The sequence below is a fragment of the Gopherus evgoodei genome, unplaced genomic scaffold, assembly GCF_007399415.2.
Source record: "Gopherus evgoodei ecotype Sinaloan lineage unplaced genomic scaffold, rGopEvg1_v1.p scaffold_59_arrow_ctg1, whole genome shotgun sequence".
NCBI classification, from domain to species: domain Eukaryota; kingdom Metazoa; phylum Chordata; order Testudines; family Testudinidae; genus Gopherus; species Gopherus evgoodei.
In genome coordinates this window covers 347012-374505 of record NW_022060080.1, presented here as the reverse complement: position 1 = coordinate 374505, position 27494 = coordinate 347012, and the positions used below count along the sequence as shown (strand labels likewise).

Below are 27494 nucleotides of genomic sequence, written 5' to 3'. Positions count from 1 at the left end.
CGAGGGTCCACAGTGTGGGTGGAATGCACACGTGCCCTGAGTCAGTGCAGACGCAGTGGCCCAGCATGGTGTTCTGGGGATCTGTGCTGCAGGGAGTGGGGGTTTCAGGAGGGGGCAGTGAGTGCAGATCGCAAGACTGCACCACAGTGCTAGGAGGCGCTTTGCCATCTTTCACGAGGCCCTGAGCTTGTCTACACAAACATTTAGTTCGCAGCACGCTGGGGGTGAGAACTTACCCCAGCCAGCCACGCTCTAAGATCTGGTCTGCACTACACACCGGTAACAGTGTAACCATGGCACTCGGGTGTGAACCACTCCCTCTGCCCCCCGAGTGACACAGCTATGCCGGCATAGACAGCGCTGTGTGGACGGCAGGGATGCTACCGCCTCTCATGGAAGTGGATTAACTATGCTGATGGGAGAAACTCTCTCCCGTCAGCATAGAGCAATTTCATTACAGCGCCAGCCACCGTGTTCTGAGCGTAGACCAGCCCGCCCCATCCCTGCTGGTGCCCACTAGATGTTGGTTAGTGCGCGTTGATCCAGTCGTGTTTCAAAGAGCACTAGAGCAAAGCGCATTCATGAGCTGGTACTGCACGTCACCTGGGTGCACAGGGACAGAGCGCACAGGCAGGCTGGGGGTTTGTGGGGGAGGGAGGCTCCCATCCTAGCTTGCTGCAAACTAAATGTTCATGTAGACAAGACCTTAAGTCTTACCCTGTTCTGTGGTCTGTAAAGGCTTTACCCAGCCATGCCCCGGCCGTGTTTTATTCTAATTTTCCCCTGCGGCTTTAGACTCCAGCTCCTCCTCCTGCCAGTGCAAATCCTGCTGTGCAGCTGTTTAGCCACCCTCATGCCCTCCCCCAGAGGCAGCCGCATTTCAACACTGCTACGCCTCATCCCGCAGCCTTTGTCCCCACACCCTGCTCTCCCAGGCCGGTACCTTTCCAACAGGTCCAGGCGCAGCTGGTGCCCATGAGGCAGGGTGATCAGCTCCAGACCCGAGCTCACCCCCATCGCCCGCTCCTGCTCCCTGGTCACCCCGGTGATCCTGCCAGCCTGGTGCAAGCAACAAACAAATGCAGGCGTGAGGATCCGAGACCTGCCGGGACAAAGGGACCCTCCTGCCGGTGGAGGGGAGCCAGATCACTGGGTCCTGCAAGGGGCCTGGGGTTTTTCTCATTACGCTAACGAGCCCCTGGATTCTCCGATCCCCCCATTCCACATTCACTGGGGAGCGAGCAGTGCCCCCAGCCAGGCTCAAGCAGGGCCATCCAAAGACGAGGGAGGGTAGCTAACCATCAGTCCATAAGTCACCCCCGACCCATCTCCAGGATCACTGTGCTGCAGGGAGTGGGGATCAATAGGGGGCGCTCTCCCCACCCAGTTACTTCTGACCCCAATGCCCCAGCACAGCACTAGGGGGCGCTGTGCTACAAAGGAGCAGGGTGGGGGGCTCAGGAGGGGGCACTTGCCCCTCACAGACAGTGCCGACCCCAACCTGCTATAACTACCCGGAGCATTGGCCTGCTAAACCCAGGGTTGTGAGCTCAATCCTTGAGGGGGGCATGTAGGGATCTGGGGCAAAAAAATCAGTACTTGGTCCTGCTAGTGAAGGCAGGGGGCTGGACTCAATGACCTTTCGGGGTCCCTTCCAGCTCTGAGATCGGTATATCTCCGTGTATTATCTCCTGCTTCCTGTTCTCCAGGGCTGCTTCCCATCAGAGCTATGGGGCTCCTACCCATTCCCCTTAGAGTGGGAGTGGGGACAGTTCCACAGCTCCCGAGATTCCCTACACCCCTAAACAATTCCCCCCCCCCAGTATTTAACCCCTTCTGCCCACAGGCTGCAGCTTAGCTAAGCTGGCGTGTCTCAGACTCTGGGAAGGGCCAGTCCAATGGGCCCTCTTGGAGGAGGAGAGCCTGAGGACCATGGGTGGGGCTGGGGCATGAGAGGAGAGGAGCTCTCCTATTAATTGGGCTGGAGAGGCATGAGATGAGGCCACCAGCGCAGGATAACAAGCCCCCCTGGGGGACAGCGGAGGAGCCGCCATGCCTGGCTGAGGTACAAGTGCACACACCCCAGTGGCCAGTTTTTACCCCGAGGGTCCCATTGCATCCCCAGGGGGTCCTGGGGTCCAGGGCCATTAGAGGCAGGCAACCCATCCATGCTGATCGGGTTTAGTGTCTGGTTGCTGGGAGCCTGTGATATCCAGGTCAATGATCCTCTCTGGCCATAAATTCTATGGCTCTGTGGGATTTTCCACTAAAAGGATCTCAAAGCACTTTACAAAGATGCAGTGGTGCCTCACAACCAGCTCACCTCCCCACACCCCACTGCCCTGGAGGGCACTATCATTCCCCCCACTATACAGATGGGAAACTGAGGCACAGGGAAAGGAAGTGACTGGTCCATAGTTGCACAGTGAGTTAGCAACAGAGCTTGGATTGGAACCCAGGAGTCCTGGCACCCTGCCCCCCACCAACTATTAGACTCCAGTCCCCTCCCAGAGCTGGGGATAGAACCCAGGAGCCCTAGCTCCCAGCTCCCCCTTACCAGACAGTCTATGTAGAGGATGTGCAGGGCCATGGTCCGGCAGTCATGTCGGTCGAAAAGGTCCTTGAGCCGTTTGAGGGCGCCGGGCTCCAAGGGTTTGTTGTCGTGGGGCAGGAGGAGCGAGTGGAAGCTGTGGGGCTGGAAGGAGGAGGCTGTCTCCAGTAGGGGGCGCACAAAGCCCTCCATCTCCTCCTCATAGTGGCGTGGCCGGGGGAGCGGCACCACCTCATCCTCGAGGAAGCCGAAGGCCGTGTCCGTGGCCCGGGCCCGGCCACGCCACTTCTCCTCGGTGTGCAGCCGAGCCACATGGCTCCGCAGGCCGGCCGGGGCTTTGGGCACCAGCTCACAGTAGGTGCTGAGCTGCTCCTGGGAGGCGTCGCCCACCAGCATGGAGGGGGCCCGCAGGGGCTTGGGGGGAGCCTTGGAGTGCAGCTGCCCCTCCGAGCCGCTCAGCGCTGCACCCCCCTCGGGGTCCAGGCACCGGGGGGCGGTGGGTCGCAGCACAGGGTCGCTGCCAGTGCGGAAGACGGGCGAGGGGGGCGGGAGCTCACTCCGTTCCTGGGTGCCGACTGGAGCTTCTGGGCTGCCTGCAGAGGGAGATGGGACCATGTCAGAGGGGGGAGCGGAGCAGCCAGACACATGGACCCCACAGAGCCTGGTTCTGATCTCAGCCAGGACTGCTGGGAATCCAGAGTCGCTCCCCTAGGGACAGGGGAGTTACACCAGCGTGAAAGAGCGGGGTGGCAATCGGAGCTGTGGTGTTATGCAGCAGGGCCAGATCCCCCAGCTATAGCTCCACTGGAGTCAATGGAGAGATGCAAATTTACACCAGCTTGAGGATCTGGTTTGTAAGGAGTCCATTATTTGGTGTATTATGGTAACGCCTGAGAACCCCTGTCATGGTCCAGAACCCTGTTGTGCTAGGTGCTGTACATTATCTATTAGATGTATTATGGTAGCACCTATGCGCCCTGCTCATGGACCAGGAGTGTGCTAGGCAGTACATTACACATAAGAATGGCCAGACTGGGTCAGACCAAAGGTCCATCTAGCCCAGTATCCTGTTCTCTGACAGTGGCCAATGCCAGGTGCCCCAGAGGGAACGAACAGCACAGGTAATCATTGAGTGATCCATGTCCTGTTGCCCATTGCTAACTTCTGGCAAACAGAGGCTAGGGACACCATTCCTGCCCATCCTGGCTAATAGCCATTGATGGATCTATCCTCCATTAACTTATCTAGCCCTTTTTTGAACCCTGTTATAGTCGTGGCCTTTACAACATCATCTGGCAAGGAGTTCCACAGGTTGACTGTGCGCTGTGTGAAAAAATACTGCCTTTTGTTTGTTTTAAACCTGCTGCCTATTAAGGTGTCTATTAGATGTATTACAGTAGCACCTAGGAGCCCCGCTTGACGCACGTGCTAGGCACTGTACATTATCTATTAGGTATATTATGGTACCACCTGGGAGCATTGCACTTGGAAGCTGCACAAATCCTGTTACACCAGCGTCAATCCAGAGGAACTGCATTGAAGGTGGCAGCCAAACCAACCCCTGCCCTGTACCCCCCCATGTCAGAAAGGGTTAATACCCCCCCAGCAGAGGTAGCCTTTGCCCTCCAGCCCCGGCTCCCACGCACCTGTCCGTAGGTTACTGTCTGACTGCGCTGTGTAGAGGGAGGGTCTCTGGCCCAGCTGATCCAGCCCGGTGGGGTGGCTCCCACTCCTGTCTTTCACTCTGCAGGGAGAAGCGGTGACACCGTGAGCCCCAGGCCGCTGCAGACCCCCAAGCTGCAAAGGGCCCACGCCCAGAATGAAGGGGATGCCGGAGTAATGGGCCTGGCTGGCAGATCTGGGATCCTGCTCTCCGCGCAGGGGCTGGGCTGCTCCACGGAACGTGATCATTTGTGGGGAAGCCAGTTTGGAGCCCGATTCGCTGGTGTGAATCAGACACAGCACCAGGGACCAGCGTTTCAGACCCAACCCACAGTGCGGGGGCAGTTTGGCAGACACGGGGTTAATAACCAGGGCAGCCCCTTTCCCCCTGGCTTCGGAACCCGCTTAGCAAGGAATTGAGCATCACAACCCATCCCCAGATGAGAGGATCAGAAGACCCACTTCACTGATGGTGAAACTGAGGCACAGAAAGGGGAATGGGCTTCCCCCGAGGTCACATTGTGACTCTATGGTACAGCGGGAACAGAACCACAGGAGTCTTGACTCTGAGTCCTCCCTGCTCAAACCCACCAGACCCCCAACTCCCCTCCCAGGGGCTGGGAACCAAACCCAGGCGTCCTGACTCCCAGCCCGTTCCCTGCTCTAACCACTAGACACCACTTCCCTCCCAGAATTGGGCAGAGAACCCAGGAGTCCAGACACCCAGCCCCAGCTCTAACCAGGGCCATTTCCCATCCCAGCACTCACCGGAGCAGGTTCCCGTCTGTCACCCTCTCCCCAGCGGTGAGTCTGCGGAGGCTGAGTCTGCGGGGAGCCGCGTCCCCCTTGGCCGGCTCATGCCCGTCCAGACAGAGCCGGCCAGTGGCCCCGTAGCGCTCCTGCAGCCAGCGCAGCGGCACGTCCCGGTTGACGGGCTGGGAGATCACAGCGCCCGAGGTCTCTGAGACAGGTGTGCGGTTGCCCACGTAGAAGCGCACCAGGGCTGGCACGTTGTCAAACTGGTCCTGCTCGAACTGGAAGAGGGTGCGGGAGTAGCCCAGGCGAGGGCGCAGCACCACCCGGATGATCTTGAAGTGCAGGGTCTGGCCCTGCCAGCGGCATGACAGCACGTAGTCCCCCTGGCTGGAGCCTGAGTCCCGGATCAGGAAATCCCCATCCTCCCCTAGCAGGGACTCGGCCTCCTGGGGAGACAAGGGCTGTTCATGGGTAGAGATGGCAGGCAGCAGGACTAGTGGTTAGAGCAGGGAGGGGGCTGGGAGTCAGGACTCCTGGGCTCCATTTCCACCTCTGGGAGGGGAGTGGGGTCTAGTGGTTAGAGCAGGGAGGGGGCTGGGAGTCAGGACTCCTGGGCTCCATTTCCACCTCTGGGAGGGGAGTGGGGTCTAGTGGTTAGAGCAGGGAGGGGGCTGAGAGTCAGGCTCTGTCACTGACTTTCTGTGTGGCCTTGGCCAAGTCACTTCCCTTCCCCGCACCTCTGGCTTCCTCTCCGTAAAACAGGGATACCGAGCCTCCCAGGTAGCGGGACTGAGCTCCATGGGGCAGGGCCTCTCTCTGGATCTATGCAGCATCCAGGGCAATGAGGCGTGACCTCAGCTGGGGCCTCTGGGCACTACCATAATACACCTAATAGACTGGAATCATGGGTACCTCCCGTGGCAGGCAGCCGTGGTACCACGCATGGCTCCGCAGCTCGTCTGTGCTGAGCTTCAGCTCCTCCTCCAGCTCCTTCCTGAGCGTCTCCTTGGCCAAGTCCATGGTCACCTCGGCTTAGGCCTCCTGGGTGGTGAAAGGTCAAAAGTCAGCAGCAACATCTTCCTCCCAGCAACTGGTTTCGTGCCCCCACCCTCCCGGACTCTGATCACCCAGCCTATACCCCCTAGACCCACGCAGCCTGACCTGTCTCCGGCCTCTGACCTCAGGACAGGGCAGTTTCCTACCAGGGTCAGAGAGCAGAGAAGGATCCTCCTCCCCTCCCCCTGCCCTCAGGACTTTGCCCCCCACTCCTGCTGGTCATCCACTAACCCTTTCTCTGCCTGATCCTTTAGCACAACAGGCGCTAGTAATTCCATAGGGCTGAATCAGCATGGCCTGGTGCCAATGGGAACCCCAAAGCGCAGGCCTGCCGGGTCACCGCCGGTGCCAGCGCCACTTTCACATCCCCAGTATGCATTACAACAGCACCCAGAGCCTTCAGCCGAGATCGGGAGCCACCATGCCAGGCGCTGCACAGACACACAGCGAGAGACAGGCCCTGGCCCCAGCTGAGATCCGGGCCCATTGTGCCAGGCGCTGCACAGACACACAGCGAGAGACAGGCCCTGCCCCAGCTGAGATCCGGGCCCGTTGTGCCAGGCGCTGCACAGACACACAGCGAGAGACAGCTCCTGCCCCAGCTGAGATCAGGCCCCGTTGTGCCGGGCGCTGCACAGACACACACAGAGAGACAGCCCCCGCCCCAGCTGACATCTGGGCCCCATTGTGCCAGGCGCTGCAGACAATGAGAAATAGACAAAATGGTGAAATACAGGCTAACAATCCTTCCTCTCACTTTCTCTCCTTAGACTGTGAGCTCTTCAGGGCAGAGACGGTCTCCCTCTGCCTGAGCAGCACCCAGCATGGGAGGGGCACCCCCAATCTCAACTGGGGCCTGTGCAGCACCCAGCCCAATGGCCGGGGGGCAGGAGGAGTCGATCCCAGTTGGGGCCTCAAGACCAGGAGTTCTCAATCCTTTTCTTTCTGCAGCCTCCCCAACACGCTACAGAAACACCATGGCTCTGCTGTGCCACAACAACTGATGTTCAGCATCTAAAAGCGAGGCCGGCGTTATGGGGCAGCAAGCAGGTGGCAGGGCTTGGGGCCCTGAGCTGCAGTCCTGTGCGGCAGGGCTTTGGCTTTCTGCCCTGGGCCCTAGCAAGTCTTGGCAGACCCCCTGAAGCCTGCATGCAGCCCCTCCAAGGGACCCCGGACCCCAGGGTGAGAACAACTGCTCCAGACTCGACTGTAATGTTAGTGCCAGTGGCTTTGTGGGTGACGCCGTGCAAGGAGGCTGAGGAAGAGGGGAAGGCGATAAGAAGAGGGAGCGGAAAGAGCAAAGTGCCAAAAGCAGCCGTGGCATGTAACCCTCTCGGATCCCTTTACCCTGCGAGGAGCCTGCCTGTTCACCTGGCTCCAAAGGAGTCTAGTCCTCGGGATCAGACCCTCCTGTCCCAATGGTGGCTCCTCCGGACTGTCTGCTTGGGGCGGGTTCTTTCCGGTTCACGCAGCTCCTTGCCTAGGCAGGTTATCAGACACCGAGCACACCTTGGGATGCCTGGGTGCTGAGTCAGCGGCACTGGGAGCTCGCCAGCAGCCTGTGACCCCGGCAGGGCGGAAGAGTTCCAGCCCAGCGAGCAGGCCCCGTGGAGCAGCTCCAGCTGGCTGGCATGCAAGAGCCCTCAGCACAGGGGACAGGGCCATTCGATACGAGTCTGCACTCCTGCTTACGGAGGAGAGCGCACTGCAGGAGCTGGGGGGTTGCCCTGCAGCCAGCGTGCACCCCACAAGGTTGCTGCACCCTGGTTGCGTATGTGCCTCAGTTTCCCCTCCTCTTGCACCCTGGTGGCACTCAGCGACCACGCAGCTGGGAAGAGAATGTAGGAGTCCTGCTCTCCAGGAATGCAGGAGTGCCTTGCCTGGCACTCTCCTTCCAGAGCTAGGACTCCCGGGTTCTAATCCAGTCTCCCCACCACACCAACCACTAGACCCCACTCCCCTCAGAGAGCCTTGTTGATTCACCTTACTGACCAGAAAGCGTTCACCTTCAGCCTTGGATCCAGGATCCCCATGGCCCTCTAGTCCTTTCCCAGGGCTTCGGTTACCCTCAGATCAGGATCCCCTGCTAGCCTTGCTCCTGGGCTCCTGCCCCAGCCCCCACAAGCAGCTACCCTGTGCAGAGCCCCCCTTCTCCTCCACCCATCCCGGACTGCCCCAGCCTCTTCTCAACCGACACGGACTGCAAGCTATTACTTACGGAGACCCCCAATAAGTCACATGATTCTTCACAGTTGTGGTTCCCAAAGTCAGAGGCTGCGCCTTGGGGCTCTCAGTCACACGATCTCTACACCACCTCCCCACAGCCAGCGCTCCTGCCCCACTCCCCACAGCACCCCCTGCTGGGAGAGGCCAGGGCTGGGGTAGTTGGGAGCTCCCCCGACAGCCAGCGCTCCTGCTCCACTCCCCACAGCGCCCCCTGCTGGGAGAGGCCAGGGCTGGGGTAGCTGGGAGCTCCCCCCACAGCTAGCACTCCTGCCCCACTCCCCACAGCGCCCCCTGCTGGGAGAGGCCAGGACTGGGGTAGCTGGGAGCTCCCCCCACAGCCAGTGCTCCTGCCCCACTCCCCACAGCGCCCCCTGCTGGAAGAGGCCAAGGCTGGGGTAGCTGGGAGCTCCCCCCACAGCCAGTGCTCCTGCCCCACTCCCCACAGCGCCCCCTGCTGGAAGAGGCCAAGGTTGGGGTAGCTGGGAGCTCCCCCCACAGCTAGCGCTCCTGTCCCACTCCCCACAGCGCCCCCTGCTGGAAGAGGCCAAGGCTGGGGTAGCTGGGAGCTCCCCCGACAGCCAGCGCTCCTGCCCCACTCCCCACAGCACCCCCTGCTGGGAGAGGCCAGGGCTGGGGTAGCTGGGAGCTCCCCCGACAGCCAGCGCTCCTGCCCCACTCCCCACAGCGCCCCCTGCTGGGAGAGGCCAGGACTGGGGTAGCTGGGAGCTCCCCCCACAGCCAGCGCTCCTGCCCCACTCCCCACAGCGCCCCCTGCTGGAAGAGGCCAAGGTTGGGGTAGCTGGGAGCTCCCCCGACAGCCAGCGCTCCTGCCCCACTCCCCACAGCGCCCCCTGCTGGGAGAGGCCAAGACTGGGGTAGCTGGGAGCTCCCCCCACAGCTAGCACTCCTGCCCCACTCCCCACAGCGCCCCCTGCTGGGAGAGGCCAGGACTGGGGTAGCTGGGAGCTCCCCCCACAGCCAGTGCTCCTGCCCCACTCCCCACAGCGCCCCCTGCTGGGAGAGGCCAAGGCTGGGGTAGCTGGGAGCTCCCCCCACAGCCAGTGCTCCTGCCCCACTCCCCACAGCGCCCCCTGCTGGGAGAGGCCAGGGCTGGGGTAGCTGGGAGCTCCCCCCACAGCTAGCACTCCTGCCCCACTCCCCACAGCGCCCCCTGCTGGGAGAGGCCAGGACTGGGGTAGCTGGGAGCTCCCCCCACAGCCAGTGCTCCTGCCCCACTCCCCACAGCGCCCCCTGCTGGGAGAGGCCAGGACTGGGGTAGCTGGGAGCTCCCCCCACAGCCAGTGCTCCTGCCCCACTCTCCACAGCGCCCCCTGCTGGGAGAGGCCAGGACTGGGGTAGCTGGGAGCTTCCTCCACAGCCAGTGCTCCTGCCCCACTCCCCACAGCGCCCCCTGCTGGGAGAGGCCAAGGCTGGGGTAGCTGGGAGCTCCCCCCACAGCCAGTGCTCCTGGCCCACTCCCCACAGCGCCCCCTGCTGGGAGAGGCCAGGGCTGGGGTAGCTGGGAGCTCCCCCCACAGCTAGCACTCCTGCCCCACTCCCCACAGCGCCCCCTACTGGGAGAGGCCAGGACTGGGGTAGCTGGGAGCTCCCCCCACAGCCAGTGCTCCTGCCCCACTCCCCACAGCACCCCCTGCTGGGAGAGGCCAGGGCTGGGGTAGCTGGGAGCTCCCCCGACAGCCAGCGCTCCTGCCCCACTCCCCACAGCGCCCCCTGCTGGGAGAGGCCAGGACTGGGGTAGCTGGGAGCTCCCCCCACAGCCAGTGCTCCTGCCCCACTCTCCACAGCGCCCCCTGCTGGGAGAGGCCAGGACTGGGGTAGCTGGGAGCTTCCTCCACAGCCAGTGCTCCTGCCCCACTCCCCACAGCGCCCCCTGCTGGGAGAGGCCAAGGCTGGGGTAGCTGGGAGCTCCCCCCACAGCCAGTGCTCCTGCCCCACTCCCCACAGCGCCCCCTGCTGGGAGAGGCCAGGACTGGGGTAGCTGGGAGCTCCCCCCACAGCCAGTGCTCCTGCCCCACTCTCCACAGCGCCCCCTGCTGGGAGAGGCCAGGACTGGGGTAGCTGGGAGCTCCCCCCACAGCCAGTGCTCCTGCCCCACTCCCCACAGCGCCCCCTGCTGGGAGAGGCCAGGACTGGGGTAGCTGGGAGCTCCCCCCACAGCCAGTGCTCCTGCCCCACTCCCCACAGCGCCCCCTGCTGGGAGAGGCCAGGACTGGGGTAGCCTACATTTCCTACAGTGGTACTTCTACAACAGAGGCGGCAGAGGGATCCCAAATTCCGTGGGTCACAAACTGAGACTCTGAGCTCCCTGTGCTGCTGCCATGTGGCTCACCCAGCCCCCTTGGCCCCAAACACCGTCCTTCCCTGTGGCCTGGGTGTGTCTCTGTATTCCGGCACCGCACTGCCCAACCAGCTGCTTTGCTGCGATGGGAACCCTAGAGCAGTGGTTCCCAACTGGGGGGCCATGAGCAGGTTTCGGGGGGGCCGCCAAAACGAACCAGAGAGCGACCAGCGTTAGACTTGCTGGGGCCCAGGGCAGGAAGCTGAAGCCTGACCCCCACCACCTGGGGCTGAAGTCGAAGCCCAAGCAACTTAGCTTCGTGGGGGCCCCCTGTGTTATGGGGCCAGGAGTGGCGCCAGGGTTTCTGGCGCCCTAGGCAGAATTCAGGGAGCGGCATTTTGTGTGCTCCCCATGGGGCACGCGGGAGCTTCCGGTACCACTCCCATCGCGCTGCTGAAGAAGGACCCTCCGCCGAAATGCCGCAGGCAAGAGCAGCAGCCATTGAGCTGCTCAATTGCCTGCCGCTGTTTTCCGCGGCACGTCGGCAGAAGGTCCTTCTTTGGCGACGCGACGGGAGCAGAACCGGAAGCTCCCGTGCGCCCCGTGGGGAGGGCACAAAATGCTGCCCCCGAATCCTGGCGCCCTAGGCGACTGCCTAGGGTCACCTAATGGAAGCGCCGGCCCTGTGTGGGGCCCTGGGCAATTACCCTGCTTGCTACCCCCTAACGCCGGCCCTGGCTTTTAATCCACTGGATATGCAGAAAAACAGATGTTGTGACACAGGGGGGCCATGGAATTTGGGCCATGGGGGTGGGGAGGGGGCTCAGAAAGATAAAGATTGAGAAGCCCTGCCTAGGCTTGGAGCATCGATGCACCCGCGGGTGCCACACCCAAGCTGGACTGCAATTTAGGACCCCATGGTGCTTATTTGGACCCCAGGCTGTCCCTGCAGACCTAAAGGACAGTGACTCACCCCCTGGGCCATCATCCTGCAGACGCCAGGGTGCTCTGCCCCCCTGAATCTTATCACTGGGTTCCCACAGGAGGGACACATGCCCATATGGACCAGGGCTCTGACCCACCCGTTCATTCAACACAGGTGCTGCTGAGCTGCCAAGGGTGGGCACCAGCTGCCCCAGACCTGTGGTGGAATCAGGGAGGCAAAGACCCCAAGAGGAATGATGTTCCAATGATCTGGGCCCTAGCCTAGGACTTAGGAAACCCAGGTTCTATACCCTGCTCTGCCACAGACTCCCGGGGTGACCTTCAGCAAGTCTCGTAGCCTCTCCGAGCCTCAGTTTCCCCATTTGTACAATGGGGATACCAGCAGTGCCCTGCCTCAGATGGGAGGTTGGGAGGATAAATAAGACCGCAAAGGGCTTTGAGATCCACTTATGAAAAGCACCGTGTAAGAGCGCTGATTATATCCCCTGCTCAGCCAGCCAGCCCTCTCCTTCCTTTGATCCTTGCGGCAGAGCTGCCAAGACAAAATTCCTGCCAAGGTCAGGGCCAGGCCCCCGTCTACAGAAAGGGCTGAGTCCTCTACACCAGAGCCTGCCAGCGCAACTTCCCAGCTCTGTAGATCACAAGCCCAGATCTGAGGTGACCTCCCCTGTGGCTAATTCCCCTCTCTGTTAAAAATGTGATTCTTATTTGCAGCGTGAATTTGTCTGGCTTCGGCTTCCAGCCGCTGCATCTCTTCCTGCTAAATGTAACAGCTGCCTAGGATAGGTGCTTCTAGGCTGTGATCAAGTCACCTCTTAACCTTCTCTTGGATAAGTTAAACACATCAAGCTGCTTAATTCTCTCAGCGTTAAGCCAGTTTGAATCACTCACATCAAGGGATACAAGAATCTATGACTTACAGGCAACTCCGGGATATCACGTGAGGGGATGCCCAGTCTGACGGGGCATCCAGCCCTCTAGGACCGTTCACCACCGGGTTCAATAGGTCTCCACCCTCCAGAGCTCACGCCAAGCCCTCCACCGAGATGCTTCCTCCTAAAAGGAAATGAGATTCAGATCAGAAGTCTCCTGGGAAGAAACTGATTGGCAAGACAAGTGAGATGAAAGGCCCGGGCAGCTCCCAAGCTCTTCGGGCCCCCAGTGTCTTCATCAGCAAAGAATGAAAGAGACAGATAAAAAGTCACAGGGAGACACGGTACATGCTGGACCCCGATTGTTATCAGCTAAGCCAGGTGAGTGCACCAGCCATGCTCCACGGAGAATGGGGAGACACGGGGCCAGCGTCTGACCTCAGCTAGGGTGGTGCAAATCCAGAGTCACTCCAGTGACATCCATGGATTGATGCCATTGTCTGGATCGAATGCAACAGGGACTTGGGAGCAGGGTAGGGGATACTAGGCTTGCTGTGACAGATCAGACCAATGGGCCCATCAAGGGTGAGGCAGTATGGAGCTGGATGGGTCCATTGAGCTGATCCAGGGTGGGGTGGGCAGGATACCGGGCTAGATGGGCCCATTGGCCTGACCTGGCACCATGGTGTGGGCGGAGAGGGAGGAGGTGGGATACCTGGCTTGATGGGCCCATTGGTCTGATCCTGCAGGACAGTCCCTATGTCCCAGCCCCTGAACTCCATGTCACTAGGTGAGCGGCAATGCAGGGGCCTTGTGATGCTGTAATTTTCCTGGCTCTCACCACCCTTCTAATCCCCCGGCGCAGCTCCATTGGACGGGAGCTGCAGGCCCGGCTCAGGACATGGCCCTGGCCCTGTGGCTCCATCCCTGGGAACAATAGAATCGTAGACTATCAGGGTTGGAAGGGACCTCAGGAGGTCATCTAGTCCAACCCCCTGCTCAAAGCAGGACCAATCCCCAACTAAACCAGACACAAAGGGCTGGGCGGCCGCACAATGGGGAGGAAATCCTCCGCCCTGGCGTGCTTCCCCCCAGCCATCACAGGCCCAGTTTGTTGGAACAACACCAATCCTGAGGCAGGCGCAGGGATTGGATCCTCCTCCCACACTCTCCGGGAATCTCAGCTGGTGTAAATCAGCCACGACTCCAAAGGAGCAGAGCCAGCTTACACCAGCCAGGGATCTGGCCCCATTAACTCCAGCAGAGCAACACCCATTTACATGGGGGCAAACGGAAAACTGGCAAAGGGAATGGACACCAACAACTGGACAACGAAGCCAGTGCGACCGCAGGGGAAGGAAGCCCATCACCCAAAATTAGTGATGCAACACATGTGTTCATTCTGATCAGCCACAGCCCACTGGGCGCAGGCTGGGTCAGGGCTCTGTGGGCACCGCGTGCCCCTGACCACAGCATAGGCTGGCCACGTGCTGATTTCAGATATTCCAGGGTAAATCCAGGGTCCCCCTCCGACTGCCACGGGGTCAAGGCTGAACCAGGCCCTAGACCCCTCGCAGACAGATCATCGCACAACCAAAGCCCCTCTTCCAAGGGCTAGATTAGGGGGGGTGTGCTTTTAACCCAGCTGTAAGGGGTGTGTGTGTTGCGGGTTACCAGCAAACCAAGGGGGCTGGGGTGGGGGCAGGGTATGCAGGGGATTTAGGGAGAGCTCCAGTCTCTCTCTGGGGAAAGAATCTGAAAAATGGCAGTGGGGAACAGAGATAAGATTCCCCGTAGGTTTAGGGGGGGATGCCTTTGGTAACATGCTTCCCCAAAACAAAGCTCCCGCATCCCTGTAACTGGGTACCCCATCAGGGCAGAAGCCAGTGGGAACGTCTCCCATCTCACTGCCAGGGCAGGGGTCCCCAGAATAGATCCCCCCCACATCCTGGCCACCTCCTATAGGGCAGGACTCCTCCCCCCCCTCATATCTCAGCTCTCGGGCAGTCCCCCACCCCGATCTGGCTATAGCTATAGGGCAGAGTCCCCACCCAGATCTCACCTCCAGAAACCCCCCTCATCTGGATCTCCTATGGGCAGGGTCACCCCCCTAAGTCTCACCTCCCGGGCAGTCCCCCACCCCGATCTGGCTCATTTCCTTTCCTATAGCGCAAGGTCCCCACCCTGATCTCACCTCCAGGATACCCCGCCCCCGGATTCTAGCTGGTCCCCAAGACAGAAGCAACCCCGCTGGAGATCCCCCCCCGCAGGGCTCCCCCTTCCCGCCCCCCACCCCCAGACAGGGCAGGCGCAGGGGTGAGCGTCTCCCCCGTACCTGAGCTGCTGGGGCGCAGCGCTGCGTTTCGGGGTCCCGTGCGCTGCTCCGGCTCCCTCCAGCCCCGGCAGGTCCCCGGCAGCCCCGGGCTCTCCGCTCTCCCCATTCCGCACATTCCAGCGCCCGGCAGCGGCTCCGCCCAGGCCCCGGACCCACCCCCGGGAGCAGAGCCCGGGACCAGGCAGGGGTTGCGAGCAATGGTGAGGGGCTGGGGGGTGACGATGTGAAGTGGTGAACGCTTGTGAGTCTGGGTGTGAAGCGGAGTGTATCCCTGTGGCTGTGAGTTGGGTTGTGTGCTCTGGGGGTGAGTTTGAGGGTATCACTGTGAGATTGTGTTGCTGAGTTTGGTGCATTCTGGGTGTGAGTTTGAATGTATCTGTGTGACTGTGAGTTGGATTGGGAGTGATAGTAAGCGATGTATTTGTGTGACTGTGAGTTGGGTTGTGTGTTCTGGGAGTGAGTTTCAGTGTATCACTGTGAGATTGTGTTGCTGAGTTTCGTGTATTCTGGGTATGTTAGTGGGTGTGAGTTTGTATCTGTGTGACTGAAGTTGGTGAGTCGGGTTGTGTATTCTGGGTGTGATAGTGGATGTAAGTTTGAGTGTGAAAGTTTGAGTGTGAGAAGGTGAGTCCGCTTGTGTGTTTTGGGTGTGAGCTGGAGTTTATATGACTGAGTTTGTGCGTTGGTGAGTCGGGTTGTGTATTCTAGGTGTGTTAGTGAGTGTGAGTTTGAATGTATCTGTGTGTAAGTTGGGTTGTGTGTTCTGGGTGTGATGGTGGGTGTGAGTTTGAGTGTATCTCTGTGACTGAGATGGTGAGTCTGGTTGTGTGTTTTGGGTGTGAGTTTGAAGTGTATGAGTGTGAGCTAGTATGTTTGTGAGTCTGATTTCTGGATGTAAATTGGTGTAATGGCACGTTGGTGTCTTTGGGTAGGCTTGTGGGTGTCACCTGAGTTGTCTTTGTGAGTCTGTGTTTCGAGTGTGCCTGGGTGCGAGTGTGTTTGTGTAGCCTTGAAGGTGTGAGAAGTGTGTTTGAGAGCCTGTGTGATTGAGGTATTGTGAGTCCGACTGTGGAGGGGCAGCTGGTATGTTGTGTGTAAATAAGTGTGCGGGGGTGAGGGTGTAAGCACAGCCGTGGCGAGGGTTGCTGTTTGTGCAGCAGATGTGACCCCTCCTCTAGGACTGTTGCTGTGAATGTGACTGTGGGTTGGTGTCGGCTTGAGTGTGAATGTGCGTGCTGGTGTACGAAACACCTCCCGTCACCAGGGCCTTGTGCACAGTCCCCCTCGGCTCCATCCCAAGCTGCGTGTTGCCATGTGTCAGCCAGAACTGCTTCCCATCCTCTGCTTCAATGGGCTCCTTGTATCAACCCCTCTCATCTATTGCGCCCCCTGCCACCATGCTGCAGCACAGCACCCCCTACTGAGAGCGCCCCCTACTGAGCCGTCACCCTGCAGCACAGCGCCCCCTACTGAGAGCGCCCCCTACTGAGCCGTCACGCTGCAGCACAGCGCCCCCTGCCACCTGGCTATGGAGTGGGATCAGAACTGATTCAGAGGGGAGAACCCCCTTGAATGAACCAGCCACCCACTTTACTCCCTGCAGCACAGCACCCCCTAGTGCCACTCTTGGGTAGCGGGGTCAGCATTGATTCAGAAGGGAGAGCGCCCCCTACTGTACCACTCTCACCACTCTCTTTAGCGCAAGGCTCCCTGTCCAAGGTTGGACCCGGCCCGACCTTGCTTGGGGGATCAGATCATGGCCTTATAAAGGGGGTTTTCCTTTATAAAAGACTCTGGAAGTAGGGGTCCAGCAAGGATCGAAGCAGGAACAACACGCCAGATGGCTGGTGGCAGCTGGGGACAGAAGGAGTGGGTTGACTTTTCCAGCAAGTTTCTTGGACAGGTGGGGGGTGCTTGCTGACAGATTTCCCTGCTGTTACCATGACTGTGTCAGCCTGGAACAAAGCTGAGGCGGAGAGAGGCTGGCTGAATCAGGCTGAATCTCATCTCAGCAGCACCGGGCCTGGTTCCTTGTTTGGGGCCATGAGTAATGTCTGTGTCGGGAAGGATGACGCTGTCACTATTAGATCACCTGGGGGCTGCAATCTCCAGCCTTGACCTGGGAACCAACTCCCTAGCTGGTGTAAATCAGCTGAACTCCAGTTCAATGCTGCACATACACCCAGTCCCTGCCCCAAAGGGTTCCCCTTCCAAACAGACAAAGGGAGGGGAAACTGAGGCACAGAGAGGGGCATGACTTGCTCAAGGCCACCTAGCAGGGCAGCGGGAGAGGCAGGATTAGAACCCAGGGGTTCTCAGTCCCTAGACCATGCCCTAGCCACTGGACCCCACTGCCTCTCACATGCCAGAGAATGTTGTTATTTATTAAATATCTAAATAGTAGCACTTAGTACGAACACAGAAAATGTCCGGTCCACTCTGAAGGGCTTCTGATTCAAGTAGACAAAACAGAAAAGAAAGAGGAAGTGTGGTCCAGTGGTTATAGCACTAACCTGGGATATAAGGTAGACCGGCTTCAATTTCTTGCTCTGTTACAGGCTTTGTCTGCAGCTTTGGCAAAGCTGTTTCTGCCCACCCCTTTTTCTGTCGTGAGCGTGTATGTGCAACTGTGCCTCAGTTTCCCCAACTGTGAAACTGACACAAAAGTCCTTTCCTGCCTCATGTATGGTGAGGTATATGGTTATAGGGTGGGTGAGCCAAATGAGATGGGTGGGGGCAGGGAAGCTGGTTTTACAGGAATACATGGATGGGCCCGATCCTTGACCAATCAGGAGCAGTGGTTGCAGCGTGCCTGGCTTGTTATCAGGTTCAGCATGGCAGATGTGAGCTATGAGGAGTTTCACGGATTTTGAGCTGGAGCTTAGGAATTGAAGGTCTCCACTGCGGCTACTGGTTTTATGTGGGAAGTGCTCAGGCATTATGGTGATGGAGGGCAGAAGAGATCCCTAAGCTCACAAGATTGCTTTCCCCACTCCTAAGGGGTAAGAGAAAGAAGCAGGGACATACTTGTTGGAGAAGCAGAGATAAATAACTGCCCTGCGGGATAGTTCATTTGCCAATTAATCCAGTATTTAACATTTATTTCCCCTCGTTTTCTCCAGGCTCTGGAGTTGCTGAGTGAGAAGTTGACCCCATCAGGCTGGGACATTCTCCAGCGATGACTCATCAACCTATCAACCGAGCAGGTGCTCTGATGAGGAACTCTGAGCTGGGTGACTGGACAGGAAATGACCTGGCATTGAGATTTGGAGCTGATGTTAAACCAACCCACGACCACAAATGTGGTGACTTGATCACGCTGGGTAAGTTCCCTCACAGGCAGCACAGAAACTGATGGCTGGACGGGACTTCTGGACACGTTTCAATTAGAAAATAGGGCATGTATTTTAACAGTGAGTGTGAATACCCATTGGAACAGACTACCAAGGGAAGGGGCAGTTTCTCCAGCTCTGATGTCTTCGGATCCAGACTGGATGCCTTTCTAGAAAACATGCTTTAGCCAAACACGGATGCTGCACACACCTCGACAGAGATTGGGGTCACTGTTGTGCCAGGCGCTGCATGGACCCCGACTGAGATCAGGGCCCCCATTGTGCCAGGTGCTCCGCAGACACATAGTGAGAGACAATTCCTGCCCTCACAACTAAAAAACTAAAACTTTTTTGGGTCAAAAAATTGGAATTTTTGTGAGTTTTTGAAAAATTTTGAGAAAATGAGCTTTAAAAAAAATGGTGAAACATAGCATCAGTTTCCAAACAGTTCACATGGCTATTGATCAGCGGCTTTCAACTTTTTTTAAATTTTTGGACCCATAAAATTTTCAAAAGCTGGTTCTGGACCCTTTTTGAAATCTTACACGTAGTCCATGGATCTGCAGGGGTCCAAGGACCACAAGTTGAAAACCACAGCTATAAAGCAGTGGCTCTCAACCTTTCCAGGCTACTGTACCCCTTCCAGGAGTCTGATTTGTCTTGTGTACCCCAAGTTTCACCTCACTTAAACACTTGCTTACAAAATCAGACATAAAAATACAAATGGTCTCAAGTTGCAGTGGGGGAGGTTTAGGTTGGATATTAGGAAAAAAAAATTCACTAGGAGAGCAGTGAAGCACTGGAATGGGTTACCTAGGGAGGTGGTGGAGTCTCCTTCCTTAGAGGTTTTTAAGGTCAGGCTTGACAAAGCCCTGGCTGAGATGATTTATTGAGGGCAGGGGGTTGGACCAGATGATCTCCTGAGGTCCCTTCCAACCCTGATATTCTCTGATTCTAGAAGTGTCCCAGCACAGTATTACAATACTGACAAATTGCTGCCTCTCTCATTTTTACCATACAATTATAAAATAAATCAATTGGAATATAAATATTGTACTTACATTTCAGTGTTTAGTATAAACAAGTCATTGTATGAAATCGTGGTTTGTCCTGACTTCGCTAGTGCTTTTATGTAGCCTGTTGATGTACTCCCTGGAAAACCCCTGTGTACCCTCAGGGGTACACGTACCTCTGGTTGAGAACCACTGCTATAGACAACCAGAGTCTGGGTTGTTAATGGGAATAGATGAATCGGTGAATATGGGGATAGATTGATACTGTCCCTCTCTCCCCATACTCCACCCCGAGGATACAATCTGGATACAATCCTTTAGTCTAGGTAGAGGGTTAGATCCCAGCTGTGTGGGTGTGAAAGGCCAGGCACCCCTAGGGTTATGTCTACACTGACTCAGGTTTGAAACCAAATCCGCCTACAGACCACCAGCAAATCTGTCTGCAAGCGCTGCCTCCTTTGCTGCAAAATGTGGAGAAGAGTGACCCCTAGTGGACACGTCGGGCAAACAGGTGGCAGCACAGGAATTTAAAGGAAGAAGGTGGGAGGAGGAGATAGGGTTGGAAGAGCTGCTAGGAATTTTCAGGTGGGGGGGGATTAGTGGATGGAGACTGCTCTAGGCTCGGTACAGAGGCTGACCCACCCAGGGCATCTCACTGTAGATGCCAGCTCCCTGGCCTGCCCCCTCCCATGATCTCCCCAGAAAAGCAAACTCACCTGTTGCTTATACTGCTCAGATTGCTGGCTGTGTCTCTGCTTCTTGTCGCTCCCTCCAGCTGTGCTCGATGGGAACTGATTTGCCTTCTGAGGGGGAAACATGCCACAGAGAACGGCTCCTGCCCTTCTTATGACAGAAACAGGGAGTTGCTTCTATTAAGTCTGCTGGTGACTTCCTGGCTGATCTTTGGCATATCACGCCCTTGCTCTGTGCCTTGGTTTCCCCACCCTGTGAAACAGGGATCATACTGACCTGCCTGCCACATGATGCATGTGTGTCAAAGAGACAGCAAGAGCACACTGCCTCGTCCTATAGAGAAGATAAAGTGTCTACTACTAGCCCAAGCAGAGGAGGTTTTCCCTTAGCCGAGGGGACAAAAGTCTTTGGGAGCAGAGCAGTGTGACCCGGGGTCTAGCCCCGGCTCCCCAAGCTATGTGCGCACAGGAACTAACTATGTCTTTTTTCCCCAGGAGGTGCTTTTAAAAGGGGCCTGTCTCCTCTGCCAGCTCTTATCCTGCTCACCAGAGCAGCTTTCTCTGATGCCCCTGGAGGGAGGGGCACCCTTCCCTTGCAGCTCCTCGCCTGCTCCACCCCAGCCCCCACATGGGCTCCCTTGCTCTGTGGTTTGGTGTTGTCAGTTGCAAAAGAGGAAGCTGTCGCTCTCAGGCATCGGTTTCCCAGACACGAGGAGGAGGCGGAGGCAGCAGAAGCAGCCAGCAGCCGGCCAGCGAGGACGCTCAGTCGGGGAGATGGAGCTGTGGAAGCAATGCGCCAGCTGGCTGATCCAATGCCGGGTGCTGCCCCCCAACCACCGGGTGACCTGGCCCAGTGCCCAGGTGTGCGAACTGGCTCAGGCCCTGCGTGACGGCGTCCTGCTCTGCCAGCTTCTCAACAACCTAATGCCCCATGCCGTCAACCTGCGGGAGATCAACCTGCGGCCCCAGATGTCCCAGGTGGGTGAGCGGGAGAATTGGGGGCGGAATGGGGCTGGGCATCCTCCAGCCTCCCGGCAGCTAAGGTGTTAATCTGGGAGCTGAGCTGGAGACTTATGGGATCCAGCTGGCAGTGAAGAGGTTAATGTCCATGAGGAGGGGGAGTTTATGGCATCAAACTGGTAACTAAGGAGTAAATGTCAAAGGGGAGGGCAAGGCTTATGGGGGCTCACTGGCAGCTTGGGGGTTAATATCCACCAAAAAAAGGGGAGGGATTGAGACCCAGTTGGCAATTAAAGGGTTAATAGTAGTGTGTGTGTGTGTGTGTGTGTGTGTGTGTGTGTCTGGGGGTGGGGAGTTGCTGGGCCAGCTGGCAGCCAAATGGTTAACAGCAGAGTGGTGGGTGGTTATGGGCCCCAGTTGACAGCTAAGAGGTTAACACGGAACTGGGGAGTCTTACAGGCTTCCTCACCTGGCAGCTAAGCGGTTAACAGGAAGGTGGGTGGTGGGGTAGGAGGGAGCTTGCAGGCGTTTCTGTCTTGGGGGTGGAGAGGAAATGGGATCCAGTGGGGGGGGAGCAGGCACCAGCAATGAACCCTTCATCCGCTAAGGGGTTAACAGTGGGGCTGGCTTTGGCGGGGCTGAGATGGGCCCTGGGGTGGCACGCAGGAATGCAGCCCCTGGAGCAGGGCCAGGGCACCGGGGCAGCTCCCCTGGGGTTGGGGCGCAGGCAGGAAGGTGAACACTGGTGGGGTGGGGGCTGACAAGCCCTGTTGAGCAGGAGGGTGGGAGTCACAGCCGCAAAGCCCCTGGTAGGGAGACCGAGCAGGCCCCGGCTCTGTAGAGGACAGACAGTCGCAGGAAGGGACCAAGAGAGGGATGCCCAGCCGTGGAGCTGTTCCTGGAATTGGGGGGTGCCAGGCTTGGTGGGCCCTGAGCTGGGGCAATGGATAGGCCCTTAGTTTTGGGGCTTGGTGTGAGACTCAACATGGGCAGAATTGGAGCCTTTCATAACACGCCAATGGCAGCAAGGAAAAGAACCCAGGAGTCCGGACTCCCAGCCTTCCCGGTCCAGTCCACTAAACCTCACTACTTTCCCAGCACTGGGTGTAGGACCCAGGAGTCCTGACTCCGAGCCCCCCCTCCTCATTCTAACCCCTAGACCCTGCTCCCCTCCTAGAACTGGAGACAGGGCCCAGGAGTCCTGACACTCAGACTTGTGCTTTAATAAGACTATGTCTCAAAGTGCATTTGAGCTTTAGAGCTGTATTAACCACCGTCCGGGTGAGTGCGTGCAGCGGGCATTTGGGGGTGGGGAACTGACGACAGGCCTGGGGAGCCCCGACCCCTGGATCCTCTTCCTGGCTCTGGGAAGGGAGTGGGGTCTAGTAGTTAGATCAGGGGAGGCTGGAAATCAAGATTTCTGGGTTCCTTTCCCAGATCTCTCATGGTCCTGCTATTAGAGAGGCAAGGTGGGTGGGGTAATATTGGACCTACTTTTACAACAATTGTCCTGCTATGAAAGATGCTGGTGCAAATGGATCTTCAAGCTGTGTCTACACTCAAGTTTTCCCGGCATAGTCCTCCCAGTGTGGACTCTAAAGCCTGGTTTATACTGGGATAACTGCACCGGCAAACCCTCCTAGTATAAAAACAACAAGGAGTCCAGTGACACCTTAAAGGCTAACAGACAGTTAGTATTGACACAGTCTATGGCAAAGCATCCTTCCATCAGTATCACTTCTACTGTACAACCAAATAAGTGATATCGGCACAGGCACTTCTAGGCCGCTATAATAGCAGTTACAATAACTTTTGCTGGAACGGGGATGTCACATCCCTAAGCAACTTTATTATACTGGCAACATTTTTAACAAGGGCTTTTGCTGGCCTAGCTGATGTTGGTTCCCCGGCCCTCTTCTCCTGGTATAGCCACGTCCCTATGAACTAGAGTGTAGCTGGGCCGGTAAAAACCCACACCCCTAACTGATGTAGCTAGGCCCAAGTGTGTGAGATCCGGAAAGCATAACCAGGAGGTGAATTAAACCTCCATGAAGTCTGATCTAGGCCCAAGGGAAATCTGATCTAGGAAAGCCTGAATCGGGTGTATTGAGATAAGGCAAAAGTCAGGCTTGGTTTCCACCCTGACACATGCTCTGGGTCTGGTGGCGGCGGGGGGGGGGGGGGGCACTGATCGGTGCTGGCAGTGGCCTGGGTTTAGGATGGCAGGGCAGAATGGGCCAGCGTTTCTCTCACTGGTAAGACAGTGACTGTCTCTGGAAACGAGTCCTCGGGTGTCTCAGTCATTCTCATGTGACTGCGCGGGGAGACAAGAGAAGCAAATTGCTCTTCGTCTCTTACTCCTCGGAGACTCGAGGAAATAGGGAGGCTAGGGCAGGATCTGACTTACCCTGGTGTAAATCCAGCATGTCAAGGCACTTAACTCCAGATTTACACCAGATCAATAGGAAATGTGGGGGCTTGTGTTAGGTGAGCCTTTGCCTTTGTTAATTGAACTCTTCCTCTGGGCACCATATCTAGGGTGACAATCATATTGGAATCCTACTTGGCAAGAAAGGCCTCGTGTCATGCGTGGGAATAGGGGAGTCTCCCTTTAAATGGTCTGTGAATCCTTGAGTGGTGCTTACTGTGTTTGAGAAGCTGCCAGAAACCAGTCAGAGCAGGAGCGGGTATGTGGCCCACCCTGGCATGACTGTACGTTGCTGAGTTCCAGTCGCAGTGTTTACTACCTGGGTTCTATGTGGGGCTGGGACCCAGGTCTTCTGAGTTCTATTCCCAGCTCTTGGAGGAAGTCTGGGGAAGTGATCAGAGAAGCAGGACTAGGAATCAGGACTTCTGGGTTCTGGGAGGGAAGCAGGGGCTAGGGGTTGGAGCAGGCTGGCTGGGCGTTCTCCTGCATTCCCTCCCCTAGCTGGGACTAGAGAGAAGTGCGGGTGAGTGGCGCGAGGGGTGGGGAGGCTGGGACTTCTGTGTTCCATTTTGGACTCTACCACTGCTTCCGTCTGTGAAGCTGCTTCCCCTCCTGCCCCTCCGTTTCCCTATTTGCACAAATGGCAGATGGCGACATGGAACAGCTTTGGAAAGGCGCTATGTGGCAATGCCATCACCAGGTTTCAGGGTTGACGACCGACTGGGGTCCGCAAGAACCACTTATTCCCTGGTTCTAGTGAACAGGATACCAGATTGGGAGGACGCTTGGGTGACTGTTCTCTCTCTGTGCCTCAGTTTCCTCCCTCTGGGGATGAGGATAAAACTCTTTGAGATTTGCGGATAAGGAGTGCTGTGTGGTCACATCATTAGAAGCAGCCTGTAGGCTTCCCTTGCTTCTGAGGCATATCAGAGCAGGAATTTTCCCCAGGGCCGCCCAGAGGATTCAGGGGGCCTGGGGCAAAGCAATTTCAGGGGGCCCTTCCATAAACAAAAAGTTGCAATCCTACAGAATACTATATTCTTGTGGAGACCCCTACAGGGCCCGGGGCTTGGGGCAAATTGCCCCACTTGCCCCCCACCCCTGGGGCAGCCCTGATTTTCCCCTGGGTCAAACTGGCTGGGATGTTGGCAGTTTTATGCCATTCTGGCGGATCACCTGGGCATGTCTCACCTGCTCTGCCATCACAGGGGCCTCAGTTTCTCCTGGTCTCTCCGTGTGGTACAAAACAATTTCGTCTCTTGAGGGCTGAAATGCTTTGATCTAACTAGAGTCACCGGGCTCAGTATAGGGGTGTCTGGGTGGGATATAGTGGCCTGTACTCCCCAGGAGAGCAGACTAGGTGATCTAATGGTGCCGTCTAGCCTTAAACTCTGTGAAACTTGGCTCAAGGGAGTGCTAGTCGATAGGAATTTGGCAGTCCATATATTCCCTGCCTGTCTCCCAATAGGAGTTCGGTCCTGAATAATAATCATCCCTAGCTCTCCCTTTTCATCGGTAGATCTCAAAGGAGGGTAAGCACCAGTATCCCTATTTTACAGGTGGGGAAACTGAGGCACAGAGCTGCCTGAGGTCACTTAGCCGCAGATCTGAGACTAGAATGCAGGTCTGTTGAGTCCCAGTCTACTGCTCCACCTACTGGGATCTACTGCCCCTAGGAACTGGCCCTGAAAAGATGTAATCTTGGCCCGGTGTTTAAAAACGACTTCCCCGTTGATTGGAGAACATGCTATAAACAGCTCCCACGGTGTTTAGATAGTCAAATCCCGGATGAGGTTGCCATGTTACAGGGCTGTTCCTAAGGTGACCACAGACTGAACAATGGAACTAGGATGCCCCAGGCTCTCTCCCAAGGAGAGGAGCTTTAAGGAAGCTGGCAAGCAAATTATCTTGGTTGACACAGGTCATTGAGCTGGATGCCCCAGAGCTCAATGTGACAGTGGCTTGAGCTGAAGAGCCAGCGTTCCCTAGCTGCCTCTCGAAATCCTCCTCCCCCTGCGGTTTTAATGCTCCCTCACTTCCCATCCTGGACTGTTGTGCACTGTGGCTCTGCCACCTGCTGCATCCCACTCCAGAGGTGGCTGCATTTCACTGGTGGTGCGAGGGGGTGAGCCCTGTGCTCTGGGGCTGTAACAAGCTCGTGTTCTCTGTGGCTAAGAGCTGCCAGGAGATGGGTGCTGGGTTATACTGTGATTTCTGTAAGCGAAGCATGGCCAGGCCTTGGCCCTTGGATGGGAACTCCCAAGCGCTGTTGTGGGCAGGTTGCCACCTGACTTCAGGACTGACCCCCAGTGCACTGTCACTGGGGTGTTACACTTTTGGAGACCATCCAGAGCGTCCCTGGTGGTCGGAACAACCGAGGACTCAGCTGTGATGACTATAAAGAGGATTCTGTATGGAGGCTGCTGGACACAGACCAACCCTGTAGTTCTTTCTTGGCCGCTGGTGTCACGTAATCCTGGTCTCGCAGCAGTGGAACGCCTGGCTGGCTCTGCTGTGTCCTCCCACCTGTTCTGAGGCTCTCACCGCTGCTATATGTCGGAGGTGCCTGTCACTGGGGGATTTTGGTCACTAAAGAGCCTAGGGTGATTTGCTCAAGGGTGTGAACCCTGGTGCTGTACCTGATTTCTAATCTCAGTTATTCCCTTCTGCCTCTCTAAATTACCTCCTTCACTTTCTGTCCGAGGCAGTGTTGCGCATTGCGGCTGTGCAGCTATTAAGCAGCTGTTGCATCCCACCCCAGAGGTGGCTGTGTTTCCGTAGTGGTTGAGCGATCCCTTGCGCGGTGTTGCTGCGTGCCGTTGATCAGCTGCCACATCCCACCTCAGCGGCAGCTGCATTGCAGTGCCAGGTGAGCAATCAATGTGTACTATTGCTATTCAGCTATTAAGCAGCTGCTGCATCCCACCCCAGAAGTGGCTGCATTTCAACGCTGGCAGAGCGATCCCTTGCACAGTGTTGCTGTGTCCCACACCAGAGAGAGCTGCATTTCAGTGCTGGGTGAGCGATGCCTGCTCAGCATCCCCACGTGCCGTTGATCAGCTGCCATGTCCTACCCTAGAGGTGGCTGCATTTTAGTGGTGGCAAAGTGATCCTTGTCCAGTTTGTAAAGTTCTCTGAGGTCTCACGGGATGGATGATGCGCTGTGTAAATTAGAGGTGGACCTGGACTTCAATGCAGTCCATGAACCGATATTCAGAGGGTGTTTGGCTCCAGCTCCAGGCGGGCTAGCTGCTCCATCGATGAGTGAACGCAGGCTTGGTTGAGAGTCTCTGGCCCCTTGGTTGCAGGGGAAGACGGGTGAGGGGGCAGCCAATCAGAGCTTTCTCAGGAGACATGAAACGTACCAGCCTCCCTGCACGTGTGTGTGACTGGGGCAGATGCAGAGAGAGCAAAGCTGTTTGTTTCGCTGAAACCCTTCATTCTGCTGGGCTTGCACTCAAGTTCCTTCCTCAGTTCCGCTTGCGGGAGCTGCTCACTCTCACTGCTTCTCCCCAGAGCTGCTTTCCACGTTGCTCCCAGGTTGCCTTGGTGCAATTTTCAAAGGCGCCTACAGGACTTAGGTGCCTAAAGTCCCATTTTCAGAAGTAAACTGGGGCCTCAGGAGCCTAAGTATCATTGAAAGTCAATGGGACTTTGGCAACTAAATAGAGCTGGGTGAAAAATATCGGCTGGGGCCTGTGCAGTACCCGGCACAATGGAGGCCCTGATCTCAGCCCGGGTCTGTGCAGTACCCGGCACAACGGGGCCCTGATCTCAGCTGGGGTCTGTGCAGTGCCTGGCACAATGGGGCCCTGATCTCGGCTGGGGCCTGTGCAGTACCCGGCACAATGGAGACCCTGATCTCGGCCCGGGTCTGTGCAGTACCCGGCACAATGGAGGCCCTGATCTCAGCTGGGGTCTATGCAGCACCCGGCACAACGGGGCCCTGATCTCAGCTGGGGTCTGTGCAGCACCCGGCACAACGGGGCCCTGATCTCAGCTGGGGTCTGTGCAGCGCCTGGCACAACGGGGCCCTGATCTCGGCTGGGGTCTGTGCAGAACTCGGCACAATGGGGCCCTGATCTCGGCTGGGGTCTGTGCAGCGCCTGGCACAATGGTGCCCTGATCTCGGCTGGGGTCTGTGCAGTGCCTGGCACAATGGGGCCCTGATCTCGGCTGGGGCCTGTGCAGTACCCGGCACAATGGAGACCCTGATCTCGGCCCGGGTCTGTGCAGTACCCGGCACAATGGAGGCCCTGATCTCAGCTGGGGTCTATGCAGCACCCGGCACAACGGGGCCCTGATCTCAGCTGGGGTCTGTGCAGCACCCGGCACAACGGGGCCCTGATCTCAGCTGGGGTCTGTGC

The 27494-nt window shown here is 57.5% G+C and overlaps 3 protein-coding genes across 6 annotated transcripts in view; 2 read left to right on the top strand and 1 right to left on the bottom strand.

Moving 5' to 3' along the window:
- LOC115643426 (adhesion G protein-coupled receptor E1-like) overlaps positions 1-27494 on the top strand; it is a 138875-nt gene that overhangs the window by 21120 nt on the left and 90261 nt on the right. The gene's annotated exons all lie outside the window — the stretch shown is intronic.
- LOC115643443 (breast cancer anti-estrogen resistance protein 3-like) lies at positions 90-19834 on the bottom strand. 4 transcript variants are annotated; one of them, XM_030547486.1, is made up of 7 exons: positions 14703-14985; positions 12416-12551; positions 5882-6010; positions 4982-5415; positions 4198-4295; positions 2558-3144; positions 90-1059 (listed from the first exon to the last, which is right to left on the bottom strand). In XM_030547486.1, the coding sequence occupies exons 3-7, from the start codon at positions 5987-5989 to the stop codon at positions 742-744; spliced, it is 1545 nt and encodes a 514-aa protein (XP_030403346.1). In that variant the 5' UTR covers positions 5990-6010; positions 12416-12551; positions 14703-14985; the 3' UTR covers positions 90-741. The 4 variants fall into 4 exon arrangements, with proteins under 4 accessions (XP_030403346.1, XP_030403345.1, XP_030403344.1 ...); XM_030547483.1 differs by lacking the exon at positions 14703-14985 and adding an exon at positions 19764-19834 and having other exon boundaries at positions 98-1059; positions 4982-5430; XM_030547485.1 differs by lacking the exons at positions 12416-12551; positions 14703-14985 and adding an exon at positions 7373-7690 and having other exon boundaries at positions 4982-5430.
- The window catches only part of LOC115643439 (proto-oncogene vav-like), a 59690-nt gene continuing 52484 nt past the window's right edge, over positions 20289-27494 (top strand). The window contains exon 1 of the mRNA XM_030547472.1: positions 20289-20717. Coding sequence (XP_030403332.1) covers positions 20304-20717 — 414 coding nt within the window. The 5' untranslated portion in view covers positions 20289-20303. The remainder of the gene's footprint in view (positions 20718-27494) is intronic.

Excerpts from the sequence above, each read along its gene's own strand:
- LOC115643443 (XM_030547483.1), bottom strand. The coding sequence starts at position 5,989 with ATGGACTTGGCCAAGGAGACGCTCAGGAAGGAGCTGGAGGAGGAGCTG. Across the intron at positions 4,296-4,981 it reads ACAGACGGGAACCTGCTCCG|AGTGAAAGACAGGAGTGGGA; the intron begins GTGAGTGCTGGG and ends TTCTCCCTGCAG. Across the intron at positions 3,145-4,197 it reads AGACAGTAACCTACGGACAG|GCAGCCCAGAAGCTCCAGTC; the intron begins GTGCGTGGGAGC and ends CTCCCTCTGCAG.